The sequence below is a fragment of the Panicum virgatum genome, chromosome 5N (genome assembly GCF_016808335.1).
Source record: "Panicum virgatum strain AP13 chromosome 5N, P.virgatum_v5, whole genome shotgun sequence".
Classification (NCBI taxonomy): domain Eukaryota; kingdom Viridiplantae; phylum Streptophyta; class Magnoliopsida; order Poales; family Poaceae; genus Panicum; species Panicum virgatum.
In genome coordinates, this window is record NC_053149.1 from 55,182,625 (window position 1) to 55,198,610 (window position 15,986).

Below are 15,986 nucleotides of genomic sequence, written 5' to 3' on the forward strand. Positions count from 1 at the left end.
AATTTGTGCAACTTAATGGGCAGATAAGTTTGTGTGGTCTCTTTCTTTTTGAACGGAAAGAAATGCACGTACAGTCATAACTGATAAGGATTTCACACGTACACCAAACTCGCAGCTTCTTCAATCAAATCATGTTCTCTGGAACTACTGGCATCTTTGCACACCATTTGTGCACAAGTAATTACACAACCGATGGAAATTCAGCGATTCGTTCGTTTTTCATCCGGAGCAGTTCAGACTGCTTCGCCTGCACCCCACCTGAGACTACGAATCCCCTTCGGTTCACCGCACGCATGCTAGGCTAGGTCCTCTTCGCTTCCTCTTCAGCCTGCACAAGTTTCAGAAGAAGCTTCTCCGTCAGAAGAGAAACGGGCGAGGCGAAGGCCGGCGGCTCTGATCCCAAAACCATCGTGGCGAACTAACTCTCTCTGTATTGATTCAGGAAAAAAAAACAAAGCAAAATGAACTCACGGCTCGGATGATCTTGTCGAGCGCGTCGGGCCCGTGCGTCTCGATGAAGCGCTCGACGGACTTGCGCGCGTCGAGGCTCATCATCTGCAGCACCCGGCGCTGGCGCTCGTTGTAGTAGGGGCTCACGTAGCTGCCGATCTTGAAGTAGCGCCGGACGTGCGCCTCGTAGATGTAGGCCGCGCCGTTGAAGATGGGCAGCACCAGCCAGCAGCAGAAGAGCAGCTTCATGTACGGCCACAGCGGGAACCTGAGAGGAGAAAAAAAAAGGGAAATGAGCAAAGACGATGAGATCGATTCAGGCACCCAGAGAAGAAAATGAAGGCTGACGAGAGTGCAGGGCAGCTTACCACTGCAGGACTTTCCAGCAGGAGAGCTCGAAGAGGGTGATCAGGGAGTAGAGGACCCAGTAGGTGAGCCACTGCTGATCGTCCAGGGTAGAAGGGCTCTCTATCGCGCGCATCGACGCGTAGCTGCCAATTTTATTCGTGGGAAAACTCCGTTAGAATTCAGAATACATACATGACTAGAAAAAAAATATCATGGTGCTAGCTATACGATGGTTATTTCTAGACTGAAGGAGTGGATTGTTACTTACAGAGGATAAAGGAGCATGACCCCCGGCCTGTAATGCAAAAAAATTGTGGAAATGGTTAGAGTTTACAGCGGCAAAAAGCTTGCCCAAGACCTCTTATCTGAAACAGGAACTCCAGGCATGTACAGCTTACCCAACAAGGGCGTCCAGATTTCTAGCAAGGGCACCAAGAACACCCATGATGCCGACGTGCGAGAAGCCTGTCCCGATGTTCCCTGATCTCCTTCCTGTTTTTTTTGACGGTGCTGTGGATGACAAGGGATGGGCAAATGCATTTATACTTCTGCAGGGGATGTTTAATATTAGTATGGGATGAAAGGAGGAGAGGAAGAAAGGCATCCGTGCTGATACCATGCAGTCTTCTTTACTCTTGGTCCAAGGAAGTAAGAACATTGCAATTGCAAAGGTCTGAAGCAACTGCGTGCATCACCAGTAACCTTTTTCAAAGGTTGCAGGATCAGAAGGCTACCAACGTGAAGATGCAGAAGTTTAGTGGGAACTGAGGACTCAGAATCAATCACCGTGCCGCACAACTGATTAGCTATAACTCATAAAGCTGAGACCGATGAATCTGCAAAAGGACCATTTTCTGCTTCATTCCAAGTGCTCACTTTGACAATCTTGGGGATGCAAGATTCAGGCGATGCTCTAAAGATGGAAATGGGTACGATTAAAGTGAATGCTGTAGTGCTGAACCAAAAGGGAAGCAAAAAGGTGAAACAGACAGCTTTGTAACAGCAATAACAGACAATTGCAAATTTATTCAAGCGTACTAGTATCTGGAAGTTCGCATGATGGTCACAGAACTGATTGAAAGTAAATGCAGTATATTTCTGCTTTCCTTCCAACCTTAAAATAATACAATACATGGTCAACACAATTGAACTGTCGTGCATCAACTGGGATCATAGCACCTAGTGTTAAGATATAGAATGCTCGCAAAATACTCAAGTAGTTACAATCTGTACAGTTCAAATGTCCTCAACCAGTCGCTTGTGTCAGATATGGCATGATAAGTGATCAATCAATCAAATATTCTTGCACATTTGAACAGAAAGTTACAAGAATTAATCAACCCATCAATTGCTAAACTATCATGTTTGCAAATGTGGAGCTCCCTGTGCTTGAATACTGAAAAACTACAGACTATAACTTGAACGAGGACAATTGATTATTTCTTTCATGCTTTCGACTATAATAATACCACTGAATTGATACCATTATCGACTGAAAATTTGGTGGAATATAGCAGTTTGGAATGATCGTTCAGGTTTTGACCCTGCCTCAACATGGTATTGATTCCTGCAACCACCCCAACTCTCGACCTTGTTTCGATAGGTGGAGCTGGACCCGAACTGGACCTTGAATTGTTGCTTTCATTTCTTGCTGTCTGCACATCCCTCGCCATTCTTTTACTAAAATCAAGTACACGAGGACCAACTGCATCACTAAGTGACCAGCCAGGTGAATGGTTCACAATGTTTAGGCCCATAGAAGTAAAATCTTGTCTATCTGTAACAAGTTGTCTCTTTGCAGGTTGCTGTGAAACATTATCTGTATAAGCTGGTCCATTGCTTATTGGATCAGCAAAGCCAGCAACCGTCCTACCATCTGTGTTAGTAAGATTGCCCATACAAGTAGGTCTGCCAGTTGAAACGGACTTTTTTGCCAAACCTGTTGTAAGAGAGAGACTCAGTCCAGGAGACGAGCTTCTGGACAAAGAATTATCCACGCCGTAACCAAGAAAGGATATGGCGGGTGCAGAAGATAAATTTTCCCCAGGTATCTGGTAGGGTTGGTGAATAGGCATGGAGCTAGGATCATCGTAGGACAACAAAGTGGATTTCTGATACTTTTCCTTCATGCTTGCGTTTATCAAAGATTGTGGAACAGGAGAACATTGATTTGTTGCTGAGCTCACGAAAATGTGATCTTCCCTAATCATGTGTGATGCAGAAGCCCACAGATGAGACTGTTGATTCTGAGGAATGCTCACCCGATGAGGTGGTTGATGTAACTCTACATGCCTGATCTTGGAGTTGGTGCTGACCATAGATGAATTATTGAGTTCAGATTGACGAGAAAACTGACTACCAAAATTCCAAGTGCTATCTTTTATGGTTGAAGAAGCAGTATTTTTTTGTTGCAGCCTTTGGTTATGCAGACTAATGAAACTAGTATTTTGCTCTGACACGCTGTTAGGAATCCTTGCCGAAAAATCTGAAGAATCATTAAGATGCCCTCTTGACACCACAGAGTCCTGACAAGGGAACGATCTCTTCTGGGGTAACTGACATGACGTTGTGGAGGGGTAATTTGCTTCAATGGGGACATTTGCTGGAGCTGAAACCACTTTTCCCATGGTTGGTACATTATGGTCCTTGCTATGGTTACAAATCGAGACAGTCTTACCCATCAAACGCACAGTGGGATGCTGCAGATTATGATTACCTTGGCCCGGACAAGCATCCGGAATTGTTTTTCCAACTTGAGAGTTGCATAGACCGGTCTTTTTCTGACACTGCATAACATTGGTCATGCCACTAACCAACTGTTGTTTCTGGTATCTTACTGTCTTCATCGATTGTGCGCTCTTAAATTTGTTTTCACCTATCTCTACATTGCAGTTTGAGATCTCCATTCTTTCAAGGCCAGGCAGCTTCATAAAAGCCATTCCAATGTTAGCAGGACTGCAAACTGGGTGAAGTTTTGAGTGCCAGCTCCCCTGGTTATCTGTTGACAGCGGCACAAATGGATCGACATTGTTTCTGAAGTTACCAGAAGGTCTGGTTGATGGGCCGCATTCCTTGGACAGTGGCGCACATGGACCGACATTACTTCTGAAGTTACCAGAAGGCCTGGTAGATGGGATCCATTCCTTGGCAGGCATACTTCTATTAGAAGACATGCCATTTGTATTGGTTCTTGTATTGAAAACCCCTTGTGTTGCTGCAGAGGGCAACACACTGACTTGAGATGAAAGATGGTTCATGGGTGCAGGTAGTGCGACCACTGCAGAGATATCAGTAATCTTCCTACCCTTAACTGACACATCTTTACATTTAGTCGCTTCAGTTCTGGTTCTCATGGCTGGTGAAATGGTAGTAGAGCTTGCACCATGTTTCTTTATTTCCTGATGGCAGTTTTTGTTCGCATCAAAACAACCCTGCTGAGGGTCACTAGAACCACATTTTGACCTCAGGTCAGAATGAGAACTTGTCGACCCGTTAAATTCCAACTGTGTATCACCAAGACCTGGTTTCAGCATGCAGATATTCTTATGATGTGTCACACAATCAATCTCAACAATGGCAGGGTGACTTCCTGCCCCATCATTGTGAGAGACGAATGCTGGCTCGTTGTCAGGACTAACTTCACTTTTCACCAAGTCTTCAAGAGGAGACGGCATCCGAGCAGTGATGTCAGATGCATCTATCAGTCTCAAGGGTACAGCTTCTGGTATAGAATCTGCTTCGCTTTGACTTGTTATAAACGATTCTTCTATAACAGCTGGAAGTTCACCAACACCTGTCCTAAACATAGTCTTGGAACTTTCCAGTTCCAGGAGCGGGAGATCTGCAAAAATATCATCTTTTGGGCCTGTAGCATTTCTCACCACTTCACAGCCAGTATTTGTAGGATAATTGGTTGCCCCACTGACTTCTATGCCTTGCTTACTGACAGAAGAATTCGGTTCCTTTCTCCCAAAAAGGTTACTATGCATTTCATTAAAAGGGTCCGTTCTTTCTCTGCTTCGTCTCTTCACACTGTTTTCATGGGGTAGCATGCAATCCCATGCCTCATCCAGTTTCTTCCTTGATTCAAGTTCTGTCCTTGTATGAACAATAGAACTTCTATGTTTTCTCAACAATGCCATATGCAACATGTGTTGATGTAAACGAGTTGTTGACTGAGGCTTACAAGTTTTCTCCTGTTAATGAACATGTGTTACTAACTGTGATCTGAAAATAAGGAGTGAAACTTCATAGTGGGAAAAATATGCAATTTGGTTGTATGTTGTTAAGAAAGCATTCAATACAATTCCGCAAGGAATCCATCTCAAAATTACATTTTGCTACACTCTTTCTATCAGAAAAGAATAAAAACATGTTTGCTGGCAGCAGTGCAAATGTTGACTGATGGAGAGTAGTTTCATTCAGCTGAAGATCAGTTCGAAATCATGATTCCGCAAAATGTCTTATCAATAGGCTCAGTTTTGAAAAGGTACTCCCCCCCTGGCACAAGCATTAATAGATCAAAATCAAAATCCTACAGCCCCATGTTCAGAACTCCAAAAGAGGCCCTGTTTAGTTCCAGCGCAAAGTTTTTTTGCGTTGGCATCTTACTAATTTGAAGTACTAAATGAAGTCTATTTACAAAACTTTTTGCACAGATGGGTTGTAAATCGCTAGACGAATCTAATGATGCTAATTAATCAATGATGAATCAATAATTAGCAGATGGTTACTGTAGCATCACTTTTGCAAATCATGAAGTAGGCTCATTAGATTCGTCTCGCGATTTACAGCCCATCTATACAAAAAGTTTTGTAAATAGACTTCATGCATGTGTCGAAACATTCGATGTGACGTTTTTTTTGCATTTACGGAGTTTATGGGGTGGGAACTAAACAGGGCCAGACTTAAGTGCAGCACATTCGCAACAGTTTTGTCGCACTGCACTGCATCATCTGGACATTTTTCAGTACATTGCAAAGACTTTCCATGTCTACAGGCACCAAAATACGTGCACATTTGAACAGGTTAGTGGCCCTTGCTTGCCAATGGGCCTGTGTCTCGACCTAAGACCTACAACTACAATGTGCTTGTGACTCGCCCTAAGACGTGAAAGCGCACCAAGCAAGAGCACACGCGCCCATGAAGCAGAGCCATACCTTGTTCTTCAGAAAGGACCTAACTTGAAGGACGCGCAGCCGTTTCTTGGCCCTCTCGGCCGCGGAACCCGAGCGGGCTCCCTTCCTCTTGTTCCCCTTCCGCGGACCGCCACCGTCGCCGCGGGTTGCCACGGCCTCTCCGCCCTTGGCGCCTGCCGAGAGCCGGGCCCGCGCCGCCGCCAGCTCGTGCTTCCACCACCGGGACGGTGGCTTCGTGTCCATCGGCGGTAAGGGCGGCGGCGGCGGCGGCGGCTCCTCCTCCACCCAGCAGCCGCCGAACGGGTAGCACTCGGCGGCGTCCACGGCCCGCATGCTCGTGGCGAACCCCCTGCGCCATTCAGCCCAACAGGTCAGCTGCGCACGCTCGGGAAAAGCACCCCCGCTCGCGTCAAGACCCAGCCAAGCTGCCGAACAGGCAGAAACACAAGCTCTCTCGTGCTGCTTACCGTATCGAGAATGGCTCGGCGGCGTTGGACTGGGCCATCCTGGCGTCCTCTCCCCCGGCGCGCAGGCGCGCTCCGCCGGCGAGAGATGCGGTCTGGGGTCTGGGGGCGGGGAGCAGCTCGGGGGGACTGAACCACCCCCTGAACCGGGGATCGGAGAGGGAGACGACCGGGCGAGGAGGCGGAAAAGCGAGTGCGGACGGCGGACCTGAGGGAAAGGGCCGCGTGGGGCAGAGTGGGCAGCCAGTGAGGGGCGAGGGGGTGGGGCCCGGCGCGCGGCGGAAGACGTCGGGGGTTCACCGGGTCACTGCCCCCAATTACTGCCCCCGCGCCTCGTGAATCGCGCGTGTTCTTCTTTGGTGGGGCTGGGCTGCGGCGGTGGTGGCCTGGTGGGCCGGTCATCCGAGGGGACCCGACCCGCCGCGCAGGCGGCCTCGGCCCGCCAGAGCGGCGCACTGCCAAGCAGCGCCCCGCCTTCGGCAGTACGACCGGTAATCAAATCATTTTTTGTTGAAATAAATATTTTTTCTGGAACAATTGTTCCACGTTGAAAAAATGTTCATTTTTTAAATATTTACCGTAAACTGTTGTATTAGACTAACCTGACTTTTTACTATCATCCTATATAAGAAAAGTAAACAACCCATAAGCTTCTGTGACCGATTAGCTCGGGATCACTTAGGCGACCCCGAGTAGCGCCCCCACCTTTCTGCTTTCCCGGGTGGCGAAGAGCTGCTTCCAGATTCAGGCCATGTTTAGTTGCTAAAAAAATTTCTATAGTATATGTCACATCGAATCTTCGGACATATGCACAGAGCACTAAAAGTAGTTAAAAAATAATTAATTATATAGTTTAATTATTTCATACAAGATGAATCTTTCAAGTCTAATTAGTTCATGATTGAATATTAATTGTTAAATAACAACGAAATGTGCTACAGTACAAAAATCAAAATTTGTTCACGAACTAAACACAGCCTCAGTTGTTCCATGTGGTCTCTCGCAGCTGCGAAGTTCTTCTTTTTTTTGAGAAAATCTACGGCAACCCTGGGGCTGTCTAAACTTTATTGCATTAAGAAGACAAATTTACAAAGTGATTTACAGGGGCACAAAAGTCCCAAGGAGAAGGGGATACGAGGAGAGAGAGAGCTATCTACCTTTCTAAGAACTAAAAAAAATTACATTTAAACAGGGAAAAATTACACCAAGATTCTGTTTCAGGCGATCCACTGGGGATGTGCATCTATTAGACCAAAGAGAGAGATCCTCACTGCAACGCCTAGAGATCATCAGATTGGTTTCATCTTCATGCCGAAAAATCTTTGCGTTTCTACACTTCCAAATATTCCAAAGGACACACGTGAGGACCGTACTGCAAACCTTGGGATTACTCTCTAGGAGGAGACCTGTCCAGAGCTGATCTGTTCCAAGGGAGGCAGGAAGCGGTGTGACATCTACTCCAATGAAAGCCCAGAAGCTGCTACTACGAGGACAAGCAATGAAGGGGTGAAAGCAATCTTCCTCAAGAGGGCAGAAAGGGCATTGTCCATCACTATGAATATTACAACGAAGAAGCCGCGATCGTGTACTCAACCTATTCCTGTGCAGCAACCAGATAAAAAACTTGCACTTTTGAGGAGCATAGCTTCGCCAGATAGCAGAGGCAAAAGGATCATCTGGTACCTCCTGGAAGGAGATGAGGTAATGGTCTTTGGAGGTGGGGGTCTTCTCGTTGCTTCGCAAGACACGTCGATCATCAATGGTCTCATTGAGCTGAACAGACGCCATTAGCGCAGAAAGTTCCGTCAATTCTTGAGCTGCAACAGCAGTTAGGCGCGAGCGAAGGGAGAGCTAGAGTGCGGCTATGGAAAAAACCTGTGCAACAGAAGCATTGGGGCGCAAAGTATGAGAAAACAGGGCTGGGAACATAGTCGCAAGTGTGTCCGATCCAAACCACAAGTCAACCCAGAAAGCCGTCGTTAGACCGTTGCCAAGGAAAACTTTAGTTTCTTTCCTGAAGGAAGGGAGCAGGTCATAGATGTCTTTCCAAATCGGGGTCATCGAGCGAATATCATCACCAAAATCAAAACGATCATTCCAGCCATATGCATTCCTGAGCCAATCGATCCAAGGAGCGGATGGTGCACAATGGAATTTGAAGAGAAACTTTTTCAGGAGACTCTTATTTTTATTTGCCAAGTTTGGCACACCAAGGCACTTTTAATTTCAGAGATGGTGAATTGAGTAGCGAGTGAGGAGCTCTGGAAGGAGTCGAGTGCAGTGGGGGCTAGCAAGGGACCTAAATTGTCAAGAGCATGCGTTGGGGAGGAAACTCCAAGCAGGTTATGGTAGAAATCATAAAGGATTCTCTCCTTTCCAGAGTGGGAGTGGACAGTAGTATCCCCCAAGTCAAGGACTCGAATTTGATTTTTCCTAAGGCGTATGGTGGCACACATTTGGAAGTATTTTGTGTTGTCATCACCCAAGACACAATCTCTCACTTTTCCACGTTGCCTCCAATAGTCAGCTAACAGAGTAGTATTTTTGCTCAAAGATTGTTTAACTAACAACCTAAGACGAAGCTCCAGGCTTCCAAGAGGCCGGAGTTCTTCAATCTTATCTAAAAAATCAATCACAATATTACAGTTTGTGACCAAAGTGCTTGGTTTTTTGCGATTCTTATCCCATTTTTTTGCAGCATCGCGTACTCTTTTAAGGCGGAGGCAGATAGAGGCAGCAACATTACTGTCATGTTGCAGAACACTTTCCAATTTTGAACAACGATAGGAGGGAAGGCAGGGGAGCCGAGCCAGTGATTATTGAACCGAAAGATGGATGGTTTTGGAACAGAGGTGGAAGCATGTAAAACAATAGGCACATGATCTGAAGTAACTCGGGTGCTAGAGGAGAGTGTGGTGTTAGGGAAAAAACGGCTCCAATCTAAGTTAACCAGGACGCGGTCAAGACGGCAAAGAGTGGGTGAATCTTGGTTGTTAGACCAAGTAAACAATCTGTCAAGAAGGGGTATATCCTGGAGGCAAAGATCATTAATGAAATCATTGAACCAATCGGCTTCCAGCATATTAAAATTGTCATTCGATTTTTCATATGGGAAACGAATAAAGTTAAAATCACCTAGAATAACCCAAGGTCCGTGGATGGAGTCAGCGATATTTTTTAAGGAGTCAAGGAAGCTCTGTTTACTCCCATGATCGCAGGGCCGTACACATTAGTAACACAGAAGGAGACATCCATAAGCAAATGAGAGAAGGTTGAGTGCACAAAGAAAGGACCTATAAAGGAAGACTGCAGTTCAAGAGTGGAATCAAGCCAGGCAGAAATAATTCCACCCGAGGCCCCAAGAGACGGTTTAAAGGAGTGATTAACTAAATTTTGGGGAAGGAAAGTTAAAGCTTTGAAGTGAGGTACATCAGGAAGTTTAGTTTCTTGCAAGGCAGCCACATCCACATTACAAGAAGAAAGAGCTTGTTTAACATCACGGCATTTTTTCTTTTCGGCCTAAACCTCTAACATTCAAAGAGGCGATTTTAAGAGAACGACAATTAACTAACATAGTTCAGAATAAAGCGCCAAATAAACGAGAGACTAGGCAGGTTCAGCTGGTTTACAAAACCAGAAATGAAGTACAGAAAACAACATAATAATAAGATAATAAGATTGCTCGCAAGCAAGGCAAAGAGGAAAGTAGGAGCGCGTACAGCAATTCTCGACCACATTTAAGCTTGAGGTTCGGCCACCAGTCCTTCAGCTTGGAGCAGCAGCTTGTCATCAACCCCACAAGCTGCGGCGAGGTCCACAGCGTCATCAATCTCCATTGGCTTCGTTGCATCTTTAGCAAGTTCAACCAGCTCAGTTGGCAGGGTACCAGATGGACGACCCTGCGCATCACGTGGTGCATGAACAGGAACAGCAGCGGCGGCCGCCTTCTTGCCGGCTCCCTCCAACTTGCGTCGCTTCAGTTCAGTTGCTTTGTCCACCATAGGCACATAGTTTGGGTCTTGATTGCTTGCGATTCGTGGGCTCTGTCTGCGCCCCTGGACAGCAGGAGCCGGCGCAACTGCAAGAGGAGCCGGAGGCACCCTAGGTGGGGCAACCGGCGAAGGAGCCAGGGCGACGTCCATAGAAGCCAGGCAGGGCAACGTGGGCGTAACTCCCACGCTAGCAGCAGACTGCCCGGCAACGGACGCCCCAAGCTAATAGTCACCTGCTCGACGGTCGCCCCAAGCTTGGGAGGAGGAGAAGTAATCATTCCAGCAGCTTCAGAGAAAGAAATTTCCTGGACAGGGGAGGAGTTGCTAGAAGCCGCAAGCGCCATAGAGAGACCAAGAAGCTTTTGTGGTCCAACAGTGAACCGATCTTCAATAACACCAACAGAGCACTTCAGAAGGTCAACTACAATAAGGCCTTGTGCACCTGAATGCCTCCATGGCTGCAAAGGAACCCTGAAGAATGCAGCTTCATCCTTGACACCAAGCACATTAATTTCCACAAAGCCCGACGCCAGTTTGAACTCCACACGCGAGGGGGTGCTTTTTTCTTTTTTATATTTAAAAAAAACAAAATTTCAAAAATATGTGGCCGGTTCAGGAAATTGCGAAAATGGGTCCCTGTCGCCCATGGGGTGGGCGACAGGACCCCTGTCGCCCAGGCAGGGGGCGACAGGCCCTGTTGGTAAATTTTTTTTACAAACAGGTCCCTGGACAGCGCAGCGCGGGGACTCGGCGGCAGGGGGGCGGTCGCCCCCCAACGGGCGACAGGGGGGCCTGTCGCCCTCCCCTCGGCCAACAGGGTCCCCCACTCTATATAAGGCCTCCACCCCCATTCCCTCATTTGAGCCCAAAAATTTCACCAAAAATCCAGAAAAAAAGAGGGGTGAGGAGAAGGGAAGCGGCGAAGCCCTGCCGGATTGCGCACTTGTGATCTGCAGGTAATTATATTTAACTTATATATTTTTCCATTGCTATTGTAGAGTAATTAAATTTAATTAGTGCTATAGTAGAACCATTTAAGTAGGAGTTTAAGGATATCTTAGTTATGTAGTAGTAAATTAGTTTAGGAAATTAAGATTACGCGTTTATTATTACAATTGCAGTACTATTAGAGACGTGTTTATAAATTAGTTATGATTTAGACTAGAATTTCGGATATGCAGTATAGAATTTGAGTGTTATCACGTAGTTATGAATACTTATATGTTGTAGTTAAAATTCATACTTAGTTTGTACGGATGATTGAATAATGTAGTGAAGTAAAGAGTATGACTCGATAAGTATTTGGTGATGTACAGATATGTCGAGCAAGATGCAGTTTCAAGTGTTTTTTTGTAACTGTAATATTTTGTATGGACCAAATGAAGTAGACCTTTCTGCCTTTAAGTGCACATCTAGCGACATAGATAAACCTCTAGAGAGGAGTTTTGGTTCTATATATAAGTGGCTGCAGCGTGGGTTCCGTGTTGATCCGGAGACACATGTGATGACCGTCCATGCTCTTGTGAATTGGGAGGTAGAAGGTGATTTATGGGAATTGATGATTATAATTAGCACTGATGACTAGCAGAAGTACATGCAAGCAACTCTAGAGCGTGGGTGGCATCTGGCAATTCTTTTTCAAACTCGGGAGAAGATACAAAATAAAATCCAACATGGTGCAGATCAAGCAACTCCGAGTATTCAAAGAGGTGGTGCAGATCAAGCAACTCCGAGTATTCAAAGGGAGACAAACTATATTGAGCAAGATGGGTCAGAAGAGATAGAGAACCCAAACATCGGACCACAGGGCCTTGCTGATGAGGGAGAGAGGATACATAGCATTATGGACGAGATGGAGGCAGAAGACCATGCCGCAATGAAGATGGAAGAACATGAGGGCTCATTTGATGACGAGCAGTACTCATTGCCAAAAGAGTGGAAGGAGCATGGTTTTGGCAATCATGTCGTAGAAGACGTACGACATCAGGAGTGGGAGTACAGAGGGAATGAGGTGGTGCAAGGTGCAACATATCCAAACATTGAAGCCGTAAAAGATGCTGTGAGAATGTGGGTAATATCATTGAAGCGAGGATTTAGAGTCGTGAAGTCTGGCAGTAAAGAATATGAGGTGAAGTGTGTGAATGCTGGATGTCCATGGCGAGTACATGCATTCAAGGGTAGATGGAAGTCGAACTGGAAATGTTCCATTATGACAGAGAACACTTATTTGCTGTCAGAAGTTCAGGTATCACATCGCAATATATCATGCGACTTTGTTGCAAAGCAAATATATGGGTTGATTATGGACAACCTAAATTATGAGCAAAAAATGATTGTTCGACTTATTGAGCAAACTTACCAGTACAGCATTAGTTATTTGAAGGCATGGCGGGCTAAACAAAAGGTGTTCGAGATGCAGTTCGGCACATACGAGGCATCATATGATAACCTACCTCAAATGTTATCCTATGTTGTTGCTAGAAACCCTGGAAGTTTCTATGACACTTACCTCGTGCCAACCGTAAGGAGGGGACAAAGCTTTCTGCTTCGAGCCTTCTTTTTGCCTAGGTGCATGTGTGAGAGCTTTTCAGTATTGTTTTCCGGTTTTATGCATTGATGGGACATTTCTGACTGGAAGTTACAAAGGGCAGATACCGCAATCGGGGTAGACTGCAACCACCAAATAGTACCGGTCGCCTTTGCATTTGTTGAGAATGAGAACACAGAAAGTTGGTATTGGTTCCTCGAACGAGTGAAGATTCATGTTGTTGCCGCCCGTCCAGATATGTGCCTTATAAGTGATAGGCACGCAGGTCTGCTACAAGCAATTATGAAATTACAAGTCGGAAATGGAACAACGCCTCCATTATGGCTAGATGTGCAAAACAGGTGGTGCATTAGGCATATGGGTGCAAACTTCTTTGACCACTTCAAGAACAAGGAACTAAAGGACTTGTTCAAGAGGTTGTGCACTCAGAATTAGCAGAGAAAATTTAATGCTTTGTGGCAGATGCTTGATTAGCTAATTGCGGAGCAAGTGAAGGCAAGGGCACCAGGAACCAGCAGTAGCTAGTCAGCAGATGCAAGGGCTTCTTTGGGGAAGCCATTTTCGCACTGGATTCGAGGTGCACCGAAGGAGAAATGGTCATTCCTTTATGATACAAACGGAATGCGGTACGGTATCCAGACAACAAACCACGCAGAGTGTTTCAATATGGTGATGCGATGTTGTCGTGGCTTTCCTCTCGTGGGAATTTGTAACATCCCGAAAATTGACTAAAATAAATCATGCGCTAATGTTTTGTTTCGTCGTTGAGCTCGATCCCCTTCCTGAATCATCTCCCGCCTGATTTCCTGATACCCCCAAGGAACCGAGCCGACATCCAAATCTCCCGCTGTCCCATCCCGGTTTTTCTCCCCCGACCCGCGCATCGCGCTCACGCGCGCCCGGGCGCCACGCGTGGCCGACCGCGGCCGCGATCGGCGCCGACGCGCTCGCCCCTCTCTTTCTCTCTTTATTTCTCTCCCCTCCTTTTTCTTTTCCTTTTCCTTTTCTTTTTCTTTTTCTCTCTCCTTCCCTCTCTCTCCCTCTCTCCTTCCTCCTACCCTGCGCGCTTGGCCCCTCCTCCCTCTCTGCTCCCGTGCACCGCCCGGCCTGCCCTGCCCCGCTCCCCCTCGCGCCCGCGCGCGCGCTCGGCGGCAGCAGCTGCTCGGCGCCCCAGCCCGAGCGCCGCGCCGCTCGCCACCGCCCCGCTCCCTACCCCACACTCCGGGCTCCCCTCCGCAAGCACCCGCGCGCACGGCGCGCCGACCGCGCCCGCCACGCCACGGCCGCCTGGCCGCACCTGTGCGCGCAGCGCCCCCCCCGTCTGGCCCCGCTCGCCCGCGCACCGTGCCCCCCCGGTCCGCGCACGCCACTCGAGCCGACCGTCGTTGATGTTGCACAGCGGCAGCGACTCCGGCACACCGCCGCCGTTGACGCCCGTACGAAGCTCGCCTGCGCCAGTCGACTGTCGCCCGTCGCGTCCCATCCTGCCCCGCGCACGCGCCTCACCCGCTGCCGCCATTGACGCCCCACCAGTACCGTGCCGTCGTATCGCCTCGCCGCCCCACGCCATTAACGCCGCCCAGAGCCCGCTCCCCACCGCCACCGCCTTGGCCGCCTATATAAGAGACCGCAGAGCACCCCCCCCCCCCGAGCACCACACCCGCCACCTCGAACCGCGCCGCCACCTCACGCCCCCTCTCCTCAACTGCAGCGCCGCCGCCGCTAACACCTCCACCCGCCGCTGCTGGCCTCCGTGGCCGGACCGCCACGCTCCACCCCGGCACAAGGTGAGGCCGGGGATCGGTTCGCCTCCCCACCCTCTCTCTTTTCCCCCTGTCCCGGGCCGCCGTCGAGCCCCTGGCCGCCGGGATTGGCCGGCGCAGAGGCCCCTCTCCCTCTCCTCTGTTCCACGCCGACGGGAGGAGGAAGAGGATTTCATTTTTGCCAAGAGCCCCCTCCCCTTTCCTCTAATCAGTAAAGAAACCCCCTCCTCTTAAACCCTTTTACAAATTAAACCCCCCTCTTGTTATATTCGCAAAACAAACCTCCACCTTATAAACTTAATTACAAATAAAACCCTGACCCTTTTTGAATAACCCAGATAATTTCTAAAATATAAACCAAGCCCCTGCCTACTTAATTTTATTTACAATTAGGTCCCTGGACCCCTGCTTAGACCCTAAACACTTTTTAGACCTATCATTTCATGCGCCAAATGACCCCGGATTAACCTAAAATTTTACCACGCCTCTCTTAACTCAGTTTTGGCCATACCATTCAGAAACCATTCAAAAATAGTACTCTATGCTCTATATTTCATGTGTTCCCGTTTTGAGCTCGACGACAAACCTTTATTTTCTGTGTTTTGATTGTGTGCCTGTTGTGTGCGCTGTAGACCACGGAGTGAACGAAGGAGAACCCGTTGACGAGCAATGCTGTGAGCAGGTGAACGAGGACCCGTTCCGCGACCCCGAGCCCGAAGGACAAGACTTCCCCGAAGGCTTTGAAGACGGCAAGTTCAATCCCATCCTTTGATGCATGTTTCTGTCCTAGTTTTTATAAACACAACCCAATGGCCTGTTTTATAAAAATTGCATATGTTTTGCTTGCATAAAAACACGGTTGGATAGCCACCCCTTGATTTGTGATAACCGTTCCTTGACCACCTAGATTAATGTCTGATTTTGCTTGGACGTTAATCGACACTAGAACGCTTAGGACTTTACTCATAATATGATTTATTTGATTAAGAAAATGTGTGTGTGTGGGAAGGGATAAAATGTGGATTTTCGAAAGATGAGTATGGACGGGATGGACGGCATTTCTGTGTGAATTGCCGATTGGTGTGCTTATGCCTGTGTGGCAGGGCAAAGAAGGGAGATATCCATCTTGTCGTGTCTAAGGACCGAGTTGGTGTGTCATCTCACCTAACTCCACTATCGTGCAAACCACTCGACCGTTGAATGGGCAACGGCGTAGCATAAATCCCACTGGTTGGTGTGGTAGCCATCAGGAGAGCTGAGAGCAACGGGTGACTAAGGAAAAG

At 47.7% G+C, this 15,986-nt stretch overlaps 2 protein-coding genes across 2 annotated transcripts; both read right to left on the reverse strand.

Annotated features, from left to right (window-relative positions):
- Nucleotides 1-16: 16 nt before the first annotated feature.
- LOC120672836 (HVA22-like protein f) lies at nucleotides 17-1,338 on the reverse strand. Its single transcript, XM_039953441.1, has 5 exons — nucleotides 1,197-1,338; nucleotides 1,067-1,093; nucleotides 819-941; nucleotides 472-718; nucleotides 17-328 (listed from the first exon to the last, which is right to left on the reverse strand). The coding sequence occupies exons 1-5, from the start codon at nucleotides 1,241-1,243 to the stop codon at nucleotides 302-304; spliced, it is 471 nt and encodes a 156-aa protein (XP_039809375.1). The 5' UTR covers nucleotides 1,244-1,338; the 3' UTR covers nucleotides 17-301.
- A 466-nt stretch (nucleotides 1,339-1,804) lies between these two features.
- On the reverse strand, nucleotides 1,805-6,638 carry LOC120672834. The gene is made up of 3 exons (XM_039953439.1): nucleotides 6,404-6,638; nucleotides 5,958-6,285; nucleotides 1,805-4,994 (listed from the first exon to the last, which is right to left on the reverse strand). Exons 1-3 carry the CDS (start codon nucleotides 6,439-6,441, stop codon nucleotides 2,256-2,258), a joined length of 3,105 nt encoding a protein of 1,034 aa, XP_039809373.1. The 5' UTR covers nucleotides 6,442-6,638; the 3' UTR covers nucleotides 1,805-2,255.
- Between the last annotated feature and the right edge of the window lie 9,348 nt (nucleotides 6,639-15,986).